Raw genomic sequence first — 17,712 nt, 5'->3', positions numbered from 1 at the left:
CCCCCGTTTTAAAGCCCCGTGTTCCCCGTTTTAAAGCCCCGTGGCCTGTTTCCCCGTTTTAAAGCCCTGTGTTCCCCGTTTTAAAGGCCCGTGTTCCCCGTGTTAAAGCCCCGTGTTCCCCGTTTTAAAGCCCCGTGTTCCCCGTTGTAAAGCCCCGTGTTCCCCGCTTTCCCCCCAGGAGCCAGATCGCTGCAGGGCATCAGCGGACTTTCCGTGACTTTGCGGACTGACTGACTGACTGACAGCCACGTTGGCCAATAACTGCGGGAGACTGACGTCCTCTGATTGATGGGCGTGCTGCAGGGATCACGGTTGGTTCCGGTTTGCCTGCCTGCCGCCTCGCTGCGGAAAGCGAGGGGTTAGTGGTGGAGGCAGCAGCAGCAGCAGAGTGAGACGACATGGTGTACATGGACAAGAGCTATGCGGATAAAGACAGGTACAGGCTGCAGCAGCTGCTGCTGGTGGCGGCGGCGGCCCCGGGGTTGGCGGTACCCGCGCGCGGACACTGCGGAATCCGCAGCGTCACCATATGGAACCCTCCGCCCTCGTCATCCATTGTGTCGTCACAATGCGGCGCGGTGAAGGCGTCAGTGGGCATGCGCGGGGTGTTGCATTTCCAGGCTCTTGTATCTTTGGTCGGGACAATGTTGCAGCCCGGCCTAAAGTAACGTCCCCTGCACTTGTGCACCATCTCCCAGTACTTCCACACACTGCTTCCAGATTCGGGTCACAACCATGCAATACCATCCCATGCATTCCACATATGTCCCCGCCCGAAACATAACGTTGATATAGACCAAGGGTTCCCAACCTGGGGGTAAATTTGTTGATTCTGGATTTGTACATGTTTTCTCATTGACTGATTGTGTTTGGTTCTGGGATACCGATATCTGTTCGTCGTTAGTTGTTCATAAATAAGTGAAATAACATTGTTGTGTGCTATTACAGTTTCCAGGGGTAAATGGGATGAAAAAGGTTGGGAGCCCCTGATATAGACCAGAAGGCAGGCACAAAACGCTGCAGTAACTCAGGGGACAGCGGTGGCCAGTGGTGATAAACCGCCAACGCGCTTCCGACCACGTCGCTAAACTCCTCGGTACCAAAAAACATCTCCGAAATAGTGGAGGATCAAGGATCCAGTGTAAATGGAATTAGTATTAATCTATTTTTAAAACATTTGGGGGTTGGGGGGTTCTCTAGTATCAATCCAGCAAGATGATCGTCTGAGACGGAAATGCTGGAGAAACTCAGCGGGTGAGGCAGCATTTATGGAGCTCCATTGAAGTTGCCTCACCCGCAGAGTTGCTCCAGCATTTTTGTCTACCATCGATTTTCCAGCATCTGCAGTTCCTTCTTAAACAAGATGATCGTCTTTTTATTTTTCTGCTCCACCTCATACAGCCTCGGTCAGCAATGTCATCATGGACTACTGCCTTGATGTTAATCAATAAAACAAATAGCCCCCTCGCCCCTCTTCCCTGTACCCCAATCTGGATACCCCACCATTTCTCACTCCCTCCCAATCCCTTCCACCTATATTCCTTCCTCTGACTTAACACCTCGTGTGGTTATCTCATCCTTTTGTCTTTTCATATCTGGTCTTTGTCTAACTATATGTCAATCAAAGAACATGTCACCTGTATTCACTGATAGGGGGCAGAAGCAGGGTTTCGGCCCGAAACGTGACCTATCTCCTTCGCTCCATAGATGCTGCTGCACCCGCTGAGTTTCTCCAGCATTTTTGTGTACCTTGTATTCACTGATCACTTGCCAGGCTTTGTCCCACCCCCACCTCGTTTCCAGCCTCACCCCCCCTTTACAATCAGTCTGAAGGGTCTCCGCCCGAAATATCGTGAGATATAGACCCGTCTAACTGGGGGTAAATTTGTTGATTTCTCCAGTACATGTTGTTTCATTTTTTTTTTGTAAACCAGCATCTGCAGTCCTTGTGTCTAATTGAACATTGTTCATTTCTTGCTGTTTACTAGTTGCACAGGTTTTAAAAGATAATTAGGAATGCAAAGAAATCTGGCACAAATTGCAAGTAAATTTGACGACAGGGCTTGGTGATACCACGGCTTCACTACTGCATTGAATATTGATCTCTTTGCCCCAAAAAAGGATCTATTTGCTTTTGAGAAATTCAGCAAAGGTATACCGAACTGGTTGGGGGGGTCTCTAGTATCAATCCAGCAAAATGATCGTCTGAGACGAAAATGCTGGAGAAACTCAGCGGGTGAGGCAGCATCTATGGAGCTCCATTGAAGCTGCCTCACCCGCAGAGTTGCTCCAGCATTTTTGCCTACCTTCGATTTTCCAGCATCTGCAGTTCCTTCTTAAACAAGATGATCCTTTTTATTTTTCCATACCTCATACAGCCTCGCTCAGCAGACCATAACCCTCCATTAGCCCCTTCCCAGCCCATACCCCCCAACTATGGCCTTTATTTTAATGATAAAAACGAACCTGCCTCCACCACCTTCACAGGAATTTCTCATTCCCAACACACCTATATTCCTTCCTCTCTCGTGTGGTTAAATCCTTTTCCCCATATCTCTTTGTCTAACTATATGTCAAACCAAAGAACATGTCACCTTCACTGATCCAGAAGAAGGGTTTCGGCCCGAAACGTCTATCTCCTTCGTCATAGATGCTGCTGCACCCCCTGAGTTTCTCCAGCATTTTTGTGAATCTTGTATTCACTGATCACTTGTCAGGCTTTGTCCCACCCCCACCTCGTTTCCAGCCTCACACCCCCTTTACAATCAGTCTGAAGGGTCTCATCCCCAAATATCTGGAGATGCCGTCTAACCCGGTGAATTTCTCCAGTACCTTGTTTCTTTTTTTTGTAAACCAGCATCTGCAGTTCCTTGTGTCTAATTGATGCTGTTCATTTCTTGCTGATACGAGTTGCACAGGTTTAACAGATAATTAGGAATGCAAATAATCTGTATTTATTGCAAGTAAATTTGACGACAGGGCTTGGTTTTACCACGGCTTCACTACTGCATTGAATATTGATCTCTTTGCCCCAAAAAAGGATCTATTTGCTTTTGAGAAATTCAGCAAAGATATACCGACTGGTTTCTGGGATACTAAGTCTATCATATGAGGAGAGATCGATTAGTCCATTTTAGAGTGCAGGAGATTGAGCGTGAACCTCATTGAAATATAAAAAATATACAAAAGTGCAGTCAAAGTAATATTTTGTAAAGCTACAATATAATGTACCAACTTTTATATTTTATGGAGACACAATGAAGCAAGGTTTCAATCCAAATCAAAGATATCTTTCTGCTTTCACAAAAGTTGCCTGACCCACTGAGTTCCTCCAGCAATTTGTTTTTTGCTTTTATATTATGTACACCGACTTATGACAGCATAATATATATATATGTTTTCTCCTTATTTTCCTATATTGCCACTTCCAGGGAAATATGGACTTGAACCCAAGGTCCTTCTTTTCATCAATATCCCCCATTTACTGAACCCCTATTTGATTTCCAAGTAAATGCATCATCTCACTCTTGTCAGGGTTAAATTCCATCTGCTAATGATCTGTCCAACGTTCCATTTAATCTATATCCTGCTGCAGCCTCGGGCAACCTTTCTTAAAACATCAACACCACCAATGTTCATGTCATATGCAATCAATCAGTTTATTGTCACGTGTACCAAGGTACAGTGAAACATTTTTGTTGTGCGCTAACCAGTCAGCGGAAAGATACTACATGATCACAATCGAGCCATTCACTGTGTACAGATACATGATAAAGGGTATACCGTTTAGTGCAAGATAAAGCCAGTAAAGCACAAGGGTCACCAGTGAGGTAGATATTAGTTCAGGACTGCTCTCTAATTGTGGTAGGATGGTTCAGTTGCTTGGTAACAGCTGGGAAGAAATGGTTCCTGAATCAGGAGGTGTTCGTTTTCACACATCTGTACCTTTCACCCCAGAAACTTATAGATCATTCCTTCTACATTTACATCCAAGTCATTTATATATTCACAGACAACAAGCTTCCCTATACTGATCCCTGTGGTGCACTATTGGTCATAGACTTCCAATCAGAAAAATATTCTTCCATTGCCGTGATGATCTCCCCCATCATAGCAGGGCTGCCAACATTGGGTGAGGGTTGGGAGTGAGAAATTGCGAGAGACCAAGCCCGAGGGAGCGTAGCGACCAGAGGTGGGTGTCTCCCCTCCCCTCCCATTGGTATGGAGCTTTTGCATTTTTCAGCTTGAAATTGTGCAATCTGGTGCATACTGTAGCGAGTCTTTTAACGTACACTTGAATGCAATATATATGCTTTAAATTGGATTAGCTATGAATAAGGTTAGACTAAATTACATTCCTAATTACATTACACAGTCGAGCCCAGGCTCTGATCAACACGTGCAGCACATGAATGATCTTAGTGTATTCATGTATGGAAATCAGATTATAATCAAACACTTGGCCCGTTGACCAAACTGGGTCTCAATGCACACCTGGTACTACTCCTGACCCTGACTCCAGTTGCATACCTTCTCTCATTCCTGACCCCGAGTCCAGCCTTACACCTGGCCCCTATTCTACCCTGATCATAGCTGCTTACCTGCTTAGGTTCCCAGTGCTGAACACACCCATTGTCCCAGCTTTGACTGCACACCTAGTACTATTTCAGACCTTGACTCTGAATGCACACTTGGCCTTGCTCCTAGTCCCTCTGCATTGACAATATCTGGCCCACACATAAAGCCCCAAATCTGACCCCCTGGACTTAACCTATTACGTTCAAGTCCACAGGTGCTTAGCTAATGCAGTAATCTTTCTTTTATGGGGCACTTCACAGACCAAATTATGTATAACAAAATTTTCTCCATCCATTGGCTGCCTTGTTATCTAACATGCTAGTTACTTTTTCAAATAAGTCATCAATTGGTTGAACACAATTTCTCATCCATAAAATTATACTCACTCAGTTGTATAAGTATTCTGTTACAATTTCTTTCTTTTCCTAACATACTGTCCTGAAGTAATTTTCACCCCCAATATTTTCAGTATTTTGCTGTCTTCCTTTTCCAAAATGCAAAGTCCAATAACTATATATTTAAGCAATATTATTCTGTTAAATGTGATCTTGAGAGTACATAATATTTTCTGCGGTATTCATAACACAACAATGTTAAAAAGATCTTTGTCCCTTAATTTCATGATTGTTTGAATCTTCCCTACTCTCAGTGGGTAAGCATTTAAGCAATATTATTCTGTTAAATGTGATCTTGAGAGTACATAATATTTTCTGCGGTATTCATAACACAACAATGATAAAAAGATCTTTGTTCTGATTGCACCTACCAACATGCATACATTATTATATTACAGTTAATATGTACCGAGGGCAAATATTTGTTCCATTACTCCCCATTCCCAATTCCTTTTACATTGAAGTGATTGAAATCTAAGTGAAGTTTGAATGACATCATAAAAGTAAAACCTCCGGAATGGATGATATTAATTACGTGATTGGTTGGGGTCAGTATCAGCACAATTACTATATTAAACTTTGAATCTTCAGATGTACTGGTTCAAGCTAAAACTAAAGACAAATAATAATCTCCTCACAATTCCCCTGCATGTATCTCTGTCACACCTTTAAAATATGCCCCTTCTTTGAACAAGCACTTAAATATCGTATCTGAATCAGTTTCCATCTGATTACACTCCTTGAGGACGTTCATCTACGTGTTCAATTAATAAAACAACGAGATTGGGGACATTTCTATTCAACCTGTCAGTAAAGGAATTTTTTGAGGGGGTGTTTAGAAATAGTGAGGTAAACAAACATAATAGTTGAGTGGCAAATGACAATAATGCTACCTTTCCAATATTTAACTGAAGGAAATAATGGGTTATCGGGGCTGTATGTTGTGACAGACAGCCTGACACCTTGCATGTCATTTTAATATTACACTTATCCCAACCCCCTGGATAATCCGGATTAATAAATTAAGGTTTTGTCAACTAATTACAAATCAGGCTAATTACAAATCAATAACATTAGCCAGCTCCGAAACATGAAGCGCTGAGCATTGGGGTCCAGACATCACAGACAACTGGCTTCAGTTCCTCACTCACATCTGGGAGTGTTCTCCGTCTGAACCAGGGGCCGCGGAGCGTTTTTGAAAGTGGGGAGGCTGAGCGATTACTGATCACTGGCCTTGGGGGTACCCGGAGAGGGAGTGGAGCAACCGAGTGGGGAGAGGGTGTGGAAGTGGGGTGTGTCCCCTCCCAGGGTAGGGACTTTTTGAAATTTGATGTATTAAAATCATGTTTTAGTGCATTGTAGAAGTAAGATTTCAATGTTTTTTGTATTAAATATTTTTAAGAGGTAACTTTTTATGGGGTAACTTTTTCCACACAAAGGGTGGTGGGTGTATGGAACAAGCTGCCAGAGGAGGTAGTTGAGGCAGGGACCATCCCAACATTTAAGAAACAGTTAGACTGATACATGGATCGGACAGGTTTGGAGGTATGGACCAAATGCAGGTGGCGTAGCTGGGATATATTCATTGGCTATATTTAAGAGGGAGTTAGATGTGGCCCTTGTGGCTAAGGGGATCAGGGGGTATGGAGAGAAGGCAGGTACGGGATACTGAGTTGGATGATCAGCCATTATCATATTGAATGGCGGTGCAGGCTCAAAGGGCCGAATGGCCTACTCCTGCACCTAATTTCTATGTTTCTATATTGGCATGTGTGTGCAAGTTGCACCGAAGGGACTGTTTCCACACTCCCTCCCCTCTCGCTTCCTCTCTCCCCCTCTCTTCTCCCTCTCTCTCTCTCCCCCCTCTTACTCTCCCCCTCCCTCTCAACCCCTCTCTCTTCCCCCTCTCTCCCACCTAAATCTCTCTCGCTCTCCTCTCACCCCCTCTCTCTCTCCCCCCTCCTTGTCTCCTTCCCCTCTCTCTCTCCCCCCTGTCTCCCTGTCTCCTTCCCCTCTCTCTCTCTCTCTCCCCCTCCCTTTGAGAGTCTCTGTCCCTTCGGCACAGAGACTCACACGGCAGTGGCGTAACGCTTCCGACGCCTCCATGGCCGGAGCTACAGCGAGCGACTCGCCAGCCCCGGCTCCCCGCATCTGTCCCCGCTGCTACATCTGCTTCCATCCCTCCCTCAGCCGCGGCTCCCCAACATCCGTGGCCCAAGCAGTTTATATGTTTTGAAATTTTCGTTGATCACAGAATTTCTCACGACAGAGCGCGAGAAATTTGTGATCAGCGTGAGAGCGTGAGAATTTGCCCAAATGCGTGATTCTCACGCTCAAAGTGTGAGAGTTGGCAGCCCTGCTGTCAGTAGTGCAATTTCCCCTCTTTTGTATCCCCCTTTGTCCCCCTTTGAGACATCTATATCCTGGAACATTATATAGATACTCCTGCCCTTTCCTCAACCATGTTTCCATCATTGCAAATATATAATTCTGTGTTTGCTGTTCCATGCTCTACACTTACCTGTCAGGTTCCTTCCATTAAAGAAATCAAAGTTTGGGTTTGCCAACCTGTTCATGCTCCCTAATCTGTACATCTGCCCTGCCCTGCCCTGCCCACAGGATATGATTCATCCTCTAATTTGAGTCAGAATCCCCACCTGCTACTCTGGCAGATTAGCAAAAACAAAGGCTGGAGGAACTCAGTAGGTCAGGCAGTTACTCTGATAGGAATGAACAGGTGACATTTTGGGTCAGGACTATTTGCAGACTGATTGAGGTAGAGGGAGGGGGGAGGGGTGGGGAGAAAGGCTGGAGTGATGAGTCGGCGTTGGCAGATGGGTGGAGTAAATGAGAAAGGCTGTAGGTGAAAAGGAGACAAGGATGTCTGACAAGGAGAGCAGTGAAATGCAATGGCGGTGGGAGGGAAATGCATGGAAGGGGACAGAGGGGAGGGAGAAAAAGTGAAGGAATAAAAGGGAAATCTTTACACAGAGAGTGGTGAATCTCTGGAATTCTCTGCCACAGAGGGTAGTTGAGGCCAGTTCATTGGCTATATTTAAGAGGGAGTTAGATGTGGCCCTTGTGGCTAAAGGGATCAGGGGGTATGGAGAGAAGGCAGGTATGGGATACTGAGTTGGATGATCAGCCATTATCATATAGAATGGCGGTGCAAGCTCGAAGGGCCGAATGGCCTACTCCTGCACCTATTTTCTATGTTTTCTATGAAATGGGGACTCAGGGATGAGATTAGGGGAAGGAAGGGGAAAGGAGCAGAGTGATGGGGGTTAGGAGATGGTAGGAGGAATGTGTGCACATCGGGGGGTGGGGCTGGCAGGCAGGGGGGGGGGGGGGGGGGTGTTAATACTGTGTAGGAAGGAACTGCAGATGCTGTTTTATGCCGAAGATAGACACAAAATGTTGGAGCAACACAGCGGGTCACACAACATCTCTGGAGAAAAGGAATAGATAATGTTTCGGGTCGAAACCCTTCTTCAAACTGTGAGTCGGGGGAGAGGAAAACTGGAGATATGAAGAGGTGCAAAGAACTAATGAATGAAAGGTTTGCAAAAGGACAAATCAAAGCCAGCAAAATGGTGATCAAGGAAAGGTGGAGCCACATTGGTCTGGAAAACATTTGGAAACGGATTCAGCCACACCTTTTATAAAAAGGGAAGTTGTGAGTGTGGAATTCTCTGCCTCAGAGGGTGGTGGAGGCCGGTTCTCTGGATACTGTCAAGAGAGAGCTAGATAGGGCTCTTAAAGATAGCGGAGTCAGGGGATTATGAGGAGAAGGCAGGAACGGGGTACTGATTGGGGATGATCAGCCATGATCCCATTGAATGGCGGTACCGGCTGGCTCAAGGGGCCGAATGGCCCACTCCTGCATCTATTGTCTATGGAACAGGATAAACACTTAATTTCAAAGAACTTAAAATAAGTCACTTCTCAGACTTGTTTTCTCAAGAGAAAATAGTGACGTAATTTTTCAATGCTTTCAGTAAGTAGATCCTTGCATTTCTGGTGTACTGTGGCTGAATGTGTTGCCCCCAATGGCTTCATCGACACTTTGGAAGCTACAGAATGGCAGTGGAAACAAGTAATGATTGATCTTGGCGAGATTGCCATTGAAGTGGAAAGTATCAATCATGTAAATAATGTCTTTTAATATTATGGCATCTAGAACTGTGCTCAGCACTCGGTGTAGTCTAATCAAGGCTAGTTGCAGATTCGACATCACCTCCCTAATTAATAGTCCTCTTTCTTCAGCAATGATCCACCAGGTGAGATCTGCCATTTTTATGTACACGGTATATTTGTACTCCAAGATCTCTTTGTTCCTCTACGCCATCTAGCTGCACACTTTCCCAGTAATGTGACCTTGCTCTCGTGCCAACCAAACTTTTACCCCTGTGTTTACTAATGTTGAACTTATTGTTTGCGCACTTTGCAAGTTTATTAACGTCTCAGACTTGACAGTACTACCCTTGTCCTAATTTGGTGTTGTGCACAAACATACAAGTTCTGTTTTTGGTTTGAACTGTAATTATGAAGAGCAGTGGTGTCACTGTTGATGCTTGTAGTTCCGCAGAACCCACTTTCATCTACTGCAGACTTCTCTACTCACTCTCACTCTCTGACCTCTGAATCAAAGGTAGCTAGCAATTCACTTCCCCAGAAATTGCGTTCTTTGATGTTCATATTTGTTCCTGGGATGGTTTATCAATGCACTTTTTGAAAATCAGGATAAATGACATTTGCCTACAGTTTATCCCACTATTTATCCTCTTTGTTACTCAAATTCATAGAGATTGGTCAAACAATATCTTGCATAGGATCCAGCATTTGGGAGACGAGCAGGGATGGTTTTGCCGGCTCTGCCGTGAGGATCGTAACCGTAGACCCTCAGTTGGTCTATGTTTTATTTAAATATGTTGCCAGGCAACCACATTTCTAACTTACTAATAGTTCCCAGGAACTGAACTCTGTCGTAATACAGTTGGCTTTTTCCAGAATATTTGGTTTTATTTCAATTTTTCAGCTGCTACGTTGTTTTGTTTTTGTACGTACAACGGTGTTAGAATAGAGTCCTAGAGACATCTTGCCTTTGGTCACTCGTCCATGGTGACCAAGATACCCAGTCTAAGCGTTTGGTCCATATACCTCTAAACCTTTTAGAATTTAAAAAATCTGAAAGCACTGGGTGTAAAGACGTGATGGGAATAGTAACCGAGTTGAGGGTATTATGATATGGGCAACCAAAAATTATTAATAAATCCAGCAGAAAAATGTAAGAATGCAAAATCAATAATTGCTGTTTGTGCAATGACATTTAGGGTGGAAATTAATTGGTAATCATCTTTCAATTTGTTAGTCAAATGCAGAAACCAGTTGTTTCACATAAACAATGTAAATTCACAGATTTATCGCAAATTTCTCAAATATTTTCATGATAAACTTGAAAATCTGTAATGTGAATGATTCAGATTAAATATTCTTTGTCCTGAAGGTTTATCTGCATTTATCCTGCATATATAAACAGCAAAAAGACCATAGCAGAAGGAAGAAGAATACCTGTACAAAAAGTAAGGTTTAATTTCAGTTGCATCTTGGAGCCCCTTCCTTATTTGTCATGCACCTTTTCTATCTTATCATCCTCTTTAATTCCTCTCGCCTTGTGATCAGATTTTGTTGAGGAATTTCCATGTCTTCAATTTATTTCTATCTAAATCTGTTCCCCCATTGCTAAGTATCCTACTTAATTTCATTTTATAAAATAGTTATTTTTAGGTTAAATTGATCATTGTGTATGGAATTCGATGTCTTCTGTGTCATGTATTACGATTTTGGTTATTTTTTCTCTACCTTATCCTAAAAATAAATCTCTTGGGTCATTCTATCGATGTTTTTACTCATCCTGTTTAATTATACTCAGCATTCACTTTGAATGGATTTACTGTGAAGTACCTAGAGAAATATTGTTCAGAAAGGTTGCTGCATAAGTGGCCATTGCTGCACCAGTAATAACCATATTTGTGTTTTCAAAGGCTGTTGAAAACCCAACATTTGGAGAAATTCGAGATGTTTGCACAGCGGCAGGATTAAGTGTGGTCGTGGAGGTATAGTCATAGAGTGATACAGTGGGGGAAATAGGCCTTTCGGCCCAACTTGCTCACGCCGGCCAACAATGTCCCGACTACACTAGCCCCACTTGCCTGCGCTTGGTCAATATCCCTCCAAACCTATCCTATCCATGTACCTGTCTAACTGTTTCTTAAACAATGGGATAGTCCCAGCCTCAACTACCTCCTCTGGCAGCTTGTTCCATACACCCACCACCCTTTGTGTGAAAAAGTTACCCCTCGGATTCCTATTGAATCTTTTCCCCTTCACCTTGAGGTCCTCTGGTCCTCGATTCTGCTACTCTGGACAAGAGACTCTGTGCATCTACCCGATCTATTCCTCTCATGATTTTGTATACCTCTATAAAATCACTCCTCATCCTCCTGCGCTCCATGGAATAGGAACAGAGAAAATAGGTGCAGGAGTAGGCCATTCGGCCCTTCGAGCCTGCACCGCCATTCAATATGATCATGGCTGATCATCCAACTCAGTATCCTGTACCTGCCTTCTCTCCGTACCCCCTGATCCCTTTAGCTACAAGGGCCACATCTAACTCTCTCTTGGCCTCAACTACCTTCTGTGGCAGAGAGTTCCAGAGATTTACCACTCTCTGTGTGAATAGAGATCCAGCCTACTCGACCTCTCTCTATAGCTCACACCATCTAGTCCTGACATTTATGTTTTTTTAATTTACTGAATGCTGAACATTTCACTGTTCTTGCATCCTTCTTATACAACCGTACACTGTTTGCAGAATAAACTTTACCCACGCGAGTGGAACAGAGACGTACAGTTCCGAGGCAGAATACGTGTTCAATTGAGAAATGAAGATGGGTCCTTATGTATGGAGCAGTTTCCCACACGTGAGTATTTGAATCTATTTAAATTCGAAGGATGTTAAATATGCAAAATATTATGTGTACTTGTTCATTTTAACTTTTCCTAAACATTCTCTTTATCTTGTATATATGCCTTTTGCAAATTAGATAATGTAATGCCATCAGAGATGAGGTACCCGACTGGCCTTGATTTTTGGAGGAGGTGACACACAGGGTTGAACAGAGTACATGAATGTCAGCAATGTGTTTGATAAGTTCCTGCATGGCAGGTTGGTCACATGGCAGGTTGAATCCTGTGGGCTTTTACTTAAAAGCCCACAGGGTTCAGGGAAAAGAGCAAATCAGAACGGAGGCAGAAAACACCAGTTACCAGTTGCTTTGTGTTTATTTGACCAAAAGGATGTGTTCTGTTTCGGATTCCAGGACATTTTGGAATGTTATGGTATAGATCTACAAGGTGTGATTACATTACTTTCCAAATGATACAATGATGAACTGTGCTGTTAACAGTGAGTAGAATATCAGTTTGAAGAAGAATGTAAATGCATTTGGACAGAAAGGTAGCAAAAGGAATTTAATGGGTAGAATATGAGGAGAGAGTGCAACCAGTCTATAAATGGCAGGATGTTGAGTTAAATGGAAAAACAGAGGGATGTTGGTCCAGTGTTCCTTAAAGCTAGCAGAACAGATGTTTTAGTAACCATTGGATGGTCTAATCAACAGTGACGTTACGCTAGTTAGGGCGGAGCTTAAGTGTTACAGTATGTCTGGTTTGATTGCAATGCAGAAGAGGCAGGACTAGAAGATGATTATTTTTTGGCAAGATTGAGTAAGCAAAGTTGCTTCCCTTGGAGCAAGGGAGGTTGAGAGGAGACGTAAATGTTGTGTATAAAATTAGGTGGCTTAGATAAAATAGGAAGGATATTTTCCCTAAACCAATGGGGCAGGAGAGATTTAAAGTAATTTCATGTAATTGGTATAAAGTGAGATAAGGAAAATTACTTTCACCAACAACAGTAGGGATTGGGACTTGATCCCATGAGGGTAGAGAGGTAGAAACTCGACATGTTTGCAAAATACTTGTGGGTGTACTTGAAGAGTCATGACCCGCAGGGCCATGGACCTAGGCTGGACGGTTTCTCCAACCAGCATATGAACCCCCTGCAAAGATTCTTGAGAGGTAGATTTTATAACATTTTTGTAAAGTCTAAAATTGAATTTTTCATTAAATTCTGGGTGTCGTCTTCATAAAAATCTCAAGCTCTCGGTGAGAGTGCAGAAAGTCAAAAATTCTTTCTCAGCAACTTGGAGATCTGAAATGGTGGAAACAGGTTCAGCAGTACCGTGGTTAAAAAAAAAGAGAACTGAATAAATAACTGAAGGATTAGCCTTCACTGGGCTGTTAGAAGCAGCAGGGAAGTGGCTGATTGAGGTGGGTTTTCAGTGCTGTATATTTCCATGAAATTCATATGAACATGCGTCATTCAGACCAAAGATGTCTCCATTTGACCATGTGGTATATTGAAGATTAAACCCGAATGAGCTTCTCGTATTTTTTGACACTGAATAAAACAAGGAACTTTAAGGATGAGATATATTCTGCAAATAAAATGTTTAGGCTGCTTTAAAATGGAAAGTGTTCTGAAGCCACACTGTGCAGCCGGATGGTTGAGTTTCTGGGTATATTTCTTGCTTGAAACCCGAGGATCAAATGGTCTCCTGTTTGTGTTTTGGTTGGATAGCTGAGGACTTGGTGTTGGTGAGGAGCAACAATCGTGTAGTCTTTGACATAAGAACTAGTTTTAATGGCTTTCAAGCTGGACTTTTTCAAGAAAATTCACAGTGGAATAATAGACAATAGACTAGGTGCAGGAGTAGGCCATTCGGCCCTTCGAGCCAGCACCGCCATTCAATGTGATTATGGCCGATCATCCACAATCAGTACCCCGTTCCTGCCTTCTCCATATCCCTCAACTCCGCTATCCCTAAGAACTCTCTTTTGAAAGTATCCAGAGAACCAGCCTCCACAGCCGTCTGAAACAGAGAATCCCACACAACTCACCACTCTTTGTGTGAAAACGTTTTTCCTTATCTCCGTTCTAAATGACTGACCCCTTATTTTAAACTATGGCCCCTGGTTCTGGACTCCACCAACATTGGGAACATGTTTCCTGCCTCTAGTGTATCCAAACCCTTAATAATGTTATGTTTCAATAAAATCCCCTCGAATGACATGGGAGACACAGATAAAACGTTAAAATGTGAGAAAAGTCATAAGAGGGAAATAAAACTTGAAAATGATTGAAATAAGTCTTTAAAGATAATTCAGTTTCTGAATTTGAATTAGCACCATTCTTGACAGTTTTAAATAAGGCGACCTTCAGGGGCAGCATGGTGGCGCGGTTGTACTGTTGCTGTCTGTGAGGTGTTTGTACGTTCTCTCCGTGACTGCGTGGGGTTTGTCTGGGTGCTCCGGTTTCCTCCCACACTCCAAAGACGCATAGGTTTGTAGGTTAATTGGCTTTGGTAAAATTGTAAATTGTCCCTAGTGTGTGTAGGATAGTGCTAGTGTATCGCTGGTCGGCACAGACTTGATGGGGGATCGCTGGTCGGCACAGACTCGATGGGCCGAAGGGCCTGTTTCTGCACTGTATTTCTAAACTAGACCAGTGTACGGGGGGATCGCTGGTCGGCACAGACTCGATGGGCCGAAGGGCCTGTTTCTGCACTGTATTTCTAAACTAGACCAGTGTACGGGGTGATCGCTGGTCGGCACAGACTCGATGGGCCGAAGGGCCTGTTTCTGCACTGTATTTCTAAACTAGACCAGTGTACAGGGGGATCGCTGGTCGGCACGAACTCGGTGAGTAAGAGCCTGTTCTGCACCGTATCTCTAAACAAAACAAAACTTTAACCTCCTGAATTATATCGAATATGTATTATTCAAAACCTCATCAAATATGCACCACCAACCTGGCAAATAACACTTCATTGTAAACTAATAGATTTCCGAGGCCATTGCTATCATCACTAGCACAGCTTTAAGGCACAATTTGTGATATTTTGACATGTTTCTACCCACTACAAATATGCGCGGTGGTTAAGTCCAGCTTCTTTCACTTAAGGAAGCTGGCGAAGGTGAAGCCCATTCTCGAGCGGCAGCATTTTGAGACAGTAATCCATGCCTTTATTACATCTAGGCTGGATTACTGTAACGCGCTCTATTTTGGAATTGCTCGTTCTTCACTGGCTCGTCTCCAGTTGGTTCAGAATGCTGCTGCTCGCCTTTTAACTGGGACTCGAAAGAGGGAGCACATATCGCCAATTCTGGCCTCCCTACACTGGCTCCTGGTGCACTTTCGAGTTCATTTTAAGATACTGTTATGTTGTTTTTAAATCTCTGAATGGGCTCGCCCCGCCTTACCTCTCTGAGCTGCTCCACCCATACGCTCCTGCCCGGTCCCTCAGGTCAGCTGCTCCAGGAGGTACTGAGGTCTAATCGGAGGCTCAGAGGGGATAGAGCCTTCTCTGTTGCTGCTCCAGCGCTCTGGAACACCCTGCCGTTGCACATCAGACAGGCCCCCTCACTGTCCATCTTCAAATCCAGTGTTAAAACACATTTGTACTCCCTGGCTTTTGACCATGCCTGAGACTTTGCTTCTGTTTGTGGTGTTTTTAATGTTTCTTTATTTTACATGTCTTTTCCTACTATTTCTTTTGATTGTTATTATTGGTGTGTATTAACTTTTTTGTCAATGATTAGTGATGTACAGCACTTTGTTGCAACTATGATTGTTTTTAAAGTGCTCTATAAATAAAATTATTATTATTATTATTATTACTACTACTGCATAGGTTGTTTATACACTTGTGGTTAATTTCTTTCACATTTGCAAGCTGGCCAATATCCTACATTCATATAAAATCTTTAGCTTACTTTTGTTGGGATATGGTAAAGTAAAGTAGTAAAGTAGTTGGTTGGGAGAGTAGTGGTGAACTGTAGAAGTTTATATATATATTCTATTATTTCTAGACTCACTTCATTGTCAGACTCACATTTCAGCAGTACGTGTCTGAGAACCTAAGGATTAAATTGGTAATATCAGGAAATTGATTGATGGCTTTTGGTGATGTTGTACATGTTTAACAAAGTCAGTACTGTCAGTATGTTTGCCCGCAGTAGTGAAATGTGCAGCAAATCCTAAGCTTTGTGTCAGCTTTTTCATATGACCTTTAAATATAATCAACTATTTCCACTTCTGAATCATGTTGATGTTATTGACATTTTGAAATTATTGACAACTGCAGAACTGTCAAAGTTAATTGATATTGTTTAAATGATGATAGATTTGTAAAGAAATCTCCTTTTTGTCCATTTTCCCTTAACCTCGCCAGGTAAATCGATAATGGTGTATGTAGCAGAAATGATTCCAAAACTAAAGACCAGGACGCAGAAAGCAGGAGGAGGTGATCAAAATGCACAACCAGGTGAAGGTGGCAAGAAGAGTAAGAAGAAGAAGAAGAAATGATTTAGTTGTTGATGCTGCCTTTCGTAATTTATTTTGAAAGTTTCTATGATATGCTCAGTCCTGTAGGTCAAGCCTGGCAGCAGCTTGTTAAATTTGATTTATATAGCACAAAAAAATTCAGAACCTTATGTTAGGAACATTTTCTTTATATATATATATATATATATATATGTGATGTTCTTTCAGTGGTTAACCTTCCAGACATTACAGATCTGGTGTGGAGTTGTTTATTGGCAATGTTAATAAGCCCAAAATAACAGGTTCTATTTGTATTTAACCATCAGTCAACATGTTAGCCTTACATTCTGCCATTGTTTTTGTTACAGCCCCTGTTGAATTTTAGAGCAGACTTCCACAGAAGCGTTTGTGCTTCACTACCAAAGTTCTGCAACTTTTAAACTCTAACTTTCAACAAAGCTTCATGCTCGGTAATAAAATGGCCATCAGTAAATATTTGATGCAAGTTAAATTCACAAAATAACATCTTCTTTGGGTTTTTTATCCGACTATTTCAAATAGAAACTAGGTGCAGGAGTAGGCCATTCGGCCCTTCGAGAATACAACGAGAATGCTAAGTTTAAACTCTTGGGTTTTTATATCTATTCTGATTTATAAATACCCGATTTGTCCATTCTTGACTTGAGCTTTAATGCAGCCCGCACCCATCAGCATTGCCAGCGACACTTGTGGATTCCTGGACTTTGTGGCCTAAAGCTCCCCAAAGCTCTTTCTGCCTGTGGTTCTGCCTCTGTTTTTGTATGCACCTGTTCAGATGCTCGGTATATAAATGTGTATTGTGGTACAAGACATGCCAGATTCACCTTTAAAAATCATTTGATATTTTGTTGTGCTAAAGATATAAAATTGATTAGAATGAAAAAGTTAAGCCATAATGTGGTTCTGTTACCTGCTTTGAAAATTGAGGAAGGAAAACTCTGATCCCTTCACCATGTCCCATGAAATTGTGATACTTGATCCTAACATGGACTAAATTACCGGCATTGATGAATAAACTTAACAATAACAATACGCTGTATTTTAAAGAGTAATTTGTGATTTTTTTTAAACGTGTGATTGATTGTAAAGGCACTGCAACATAGAAGGCCAAGGTTATATAGAAATGTATCATGTTATGATGTTTGCACACCCTCTGTGCCACGTCTTATCAGCACCCTGCACGTATCTAGTTTAGGTTTCTGTACTGGTTCGTGATAATACATTTGCCTGGAAAAACACTATACAACCACTAAT

At 42.6% G+C, this 17,712-nt stretch overlaps 1 protein-coding gene across 2 annotated transcripts; it reads left to right on the top strand.

Moving 5' to 3' along the window:
- Nucleotides 1–275: 275 nt before the first annotated feature.
- Nucleotides 276–17,497, top strand: srp19 (signal recognition particle 19). Of its 2 annotated transcripts, XM_055633199.1 has the most exons (5): nt 277–436; nt 10,480–10,555; nt 11,018–11,089; nt 11,848–11,956; nt 16,328–17,497. In XM_055633199.1, exons 1-5 carry the CDS (start codon nt 399–401, stop codon nt 16,459–16,461), a joined length of 429 nt encoding a protein of 142 aa, XP_055489174.1. In that variant the 5' UTR covers nt 277–398; the 3' UTR covers nt 16,462–17,497. The 2 variants fall into 2 exon arrangements, with proteins under 2 accessions (XP_055489175.1, XP_055489174.1); XM_055633200.1 differs by lacking the exon at nt 11,018–11,089 and having other exon boundaries at nt 276–436.
- Nucleotides 17,498–17,712: the final 215 nt, after the last annotated feature.

Source organism: Leucoraja erinacea, chromosome 3, assembly GCF_028641065.1.
Source record: "Leucoraja erinacea ecotype New England chromosome 3, Leri_hhj_1, whole genome shotgun sequence".
Lineage (NCBI taxonomy): Eukaryota > Metazoa > Chordata > Chondrichthyes > Rajiformes > Rajidae > Leucoraja > Leucoraja erinaceus.
The sequence above is the reverse complement of the archived record's forward strand: the minus strand, read 5'-3'. Positions and strand labels throughout refer to the sequence as shown.

Coding starts and splice junctions, on each gene's coding strand:
- srp19 (XM_055633199.1), top strand. CDS start 399: ATGGTGTACATGGACAAGAGCTATGCGGATAAAGACAG. Junction 10,556..11,017: donor GAAGAATACCTGTACAAAAA/GTAAGGTTTAAT, acceptor GTGTTTTCAAAG/GCTGTTGAAAACCCAACATT. Junction 11,090..11,847: donor GATTAAGTGTGGTCGTGGAG/GTATAGTCATAG, acceptor CACTGTTTGCAG/AATAAACTTTACCCACGCGA.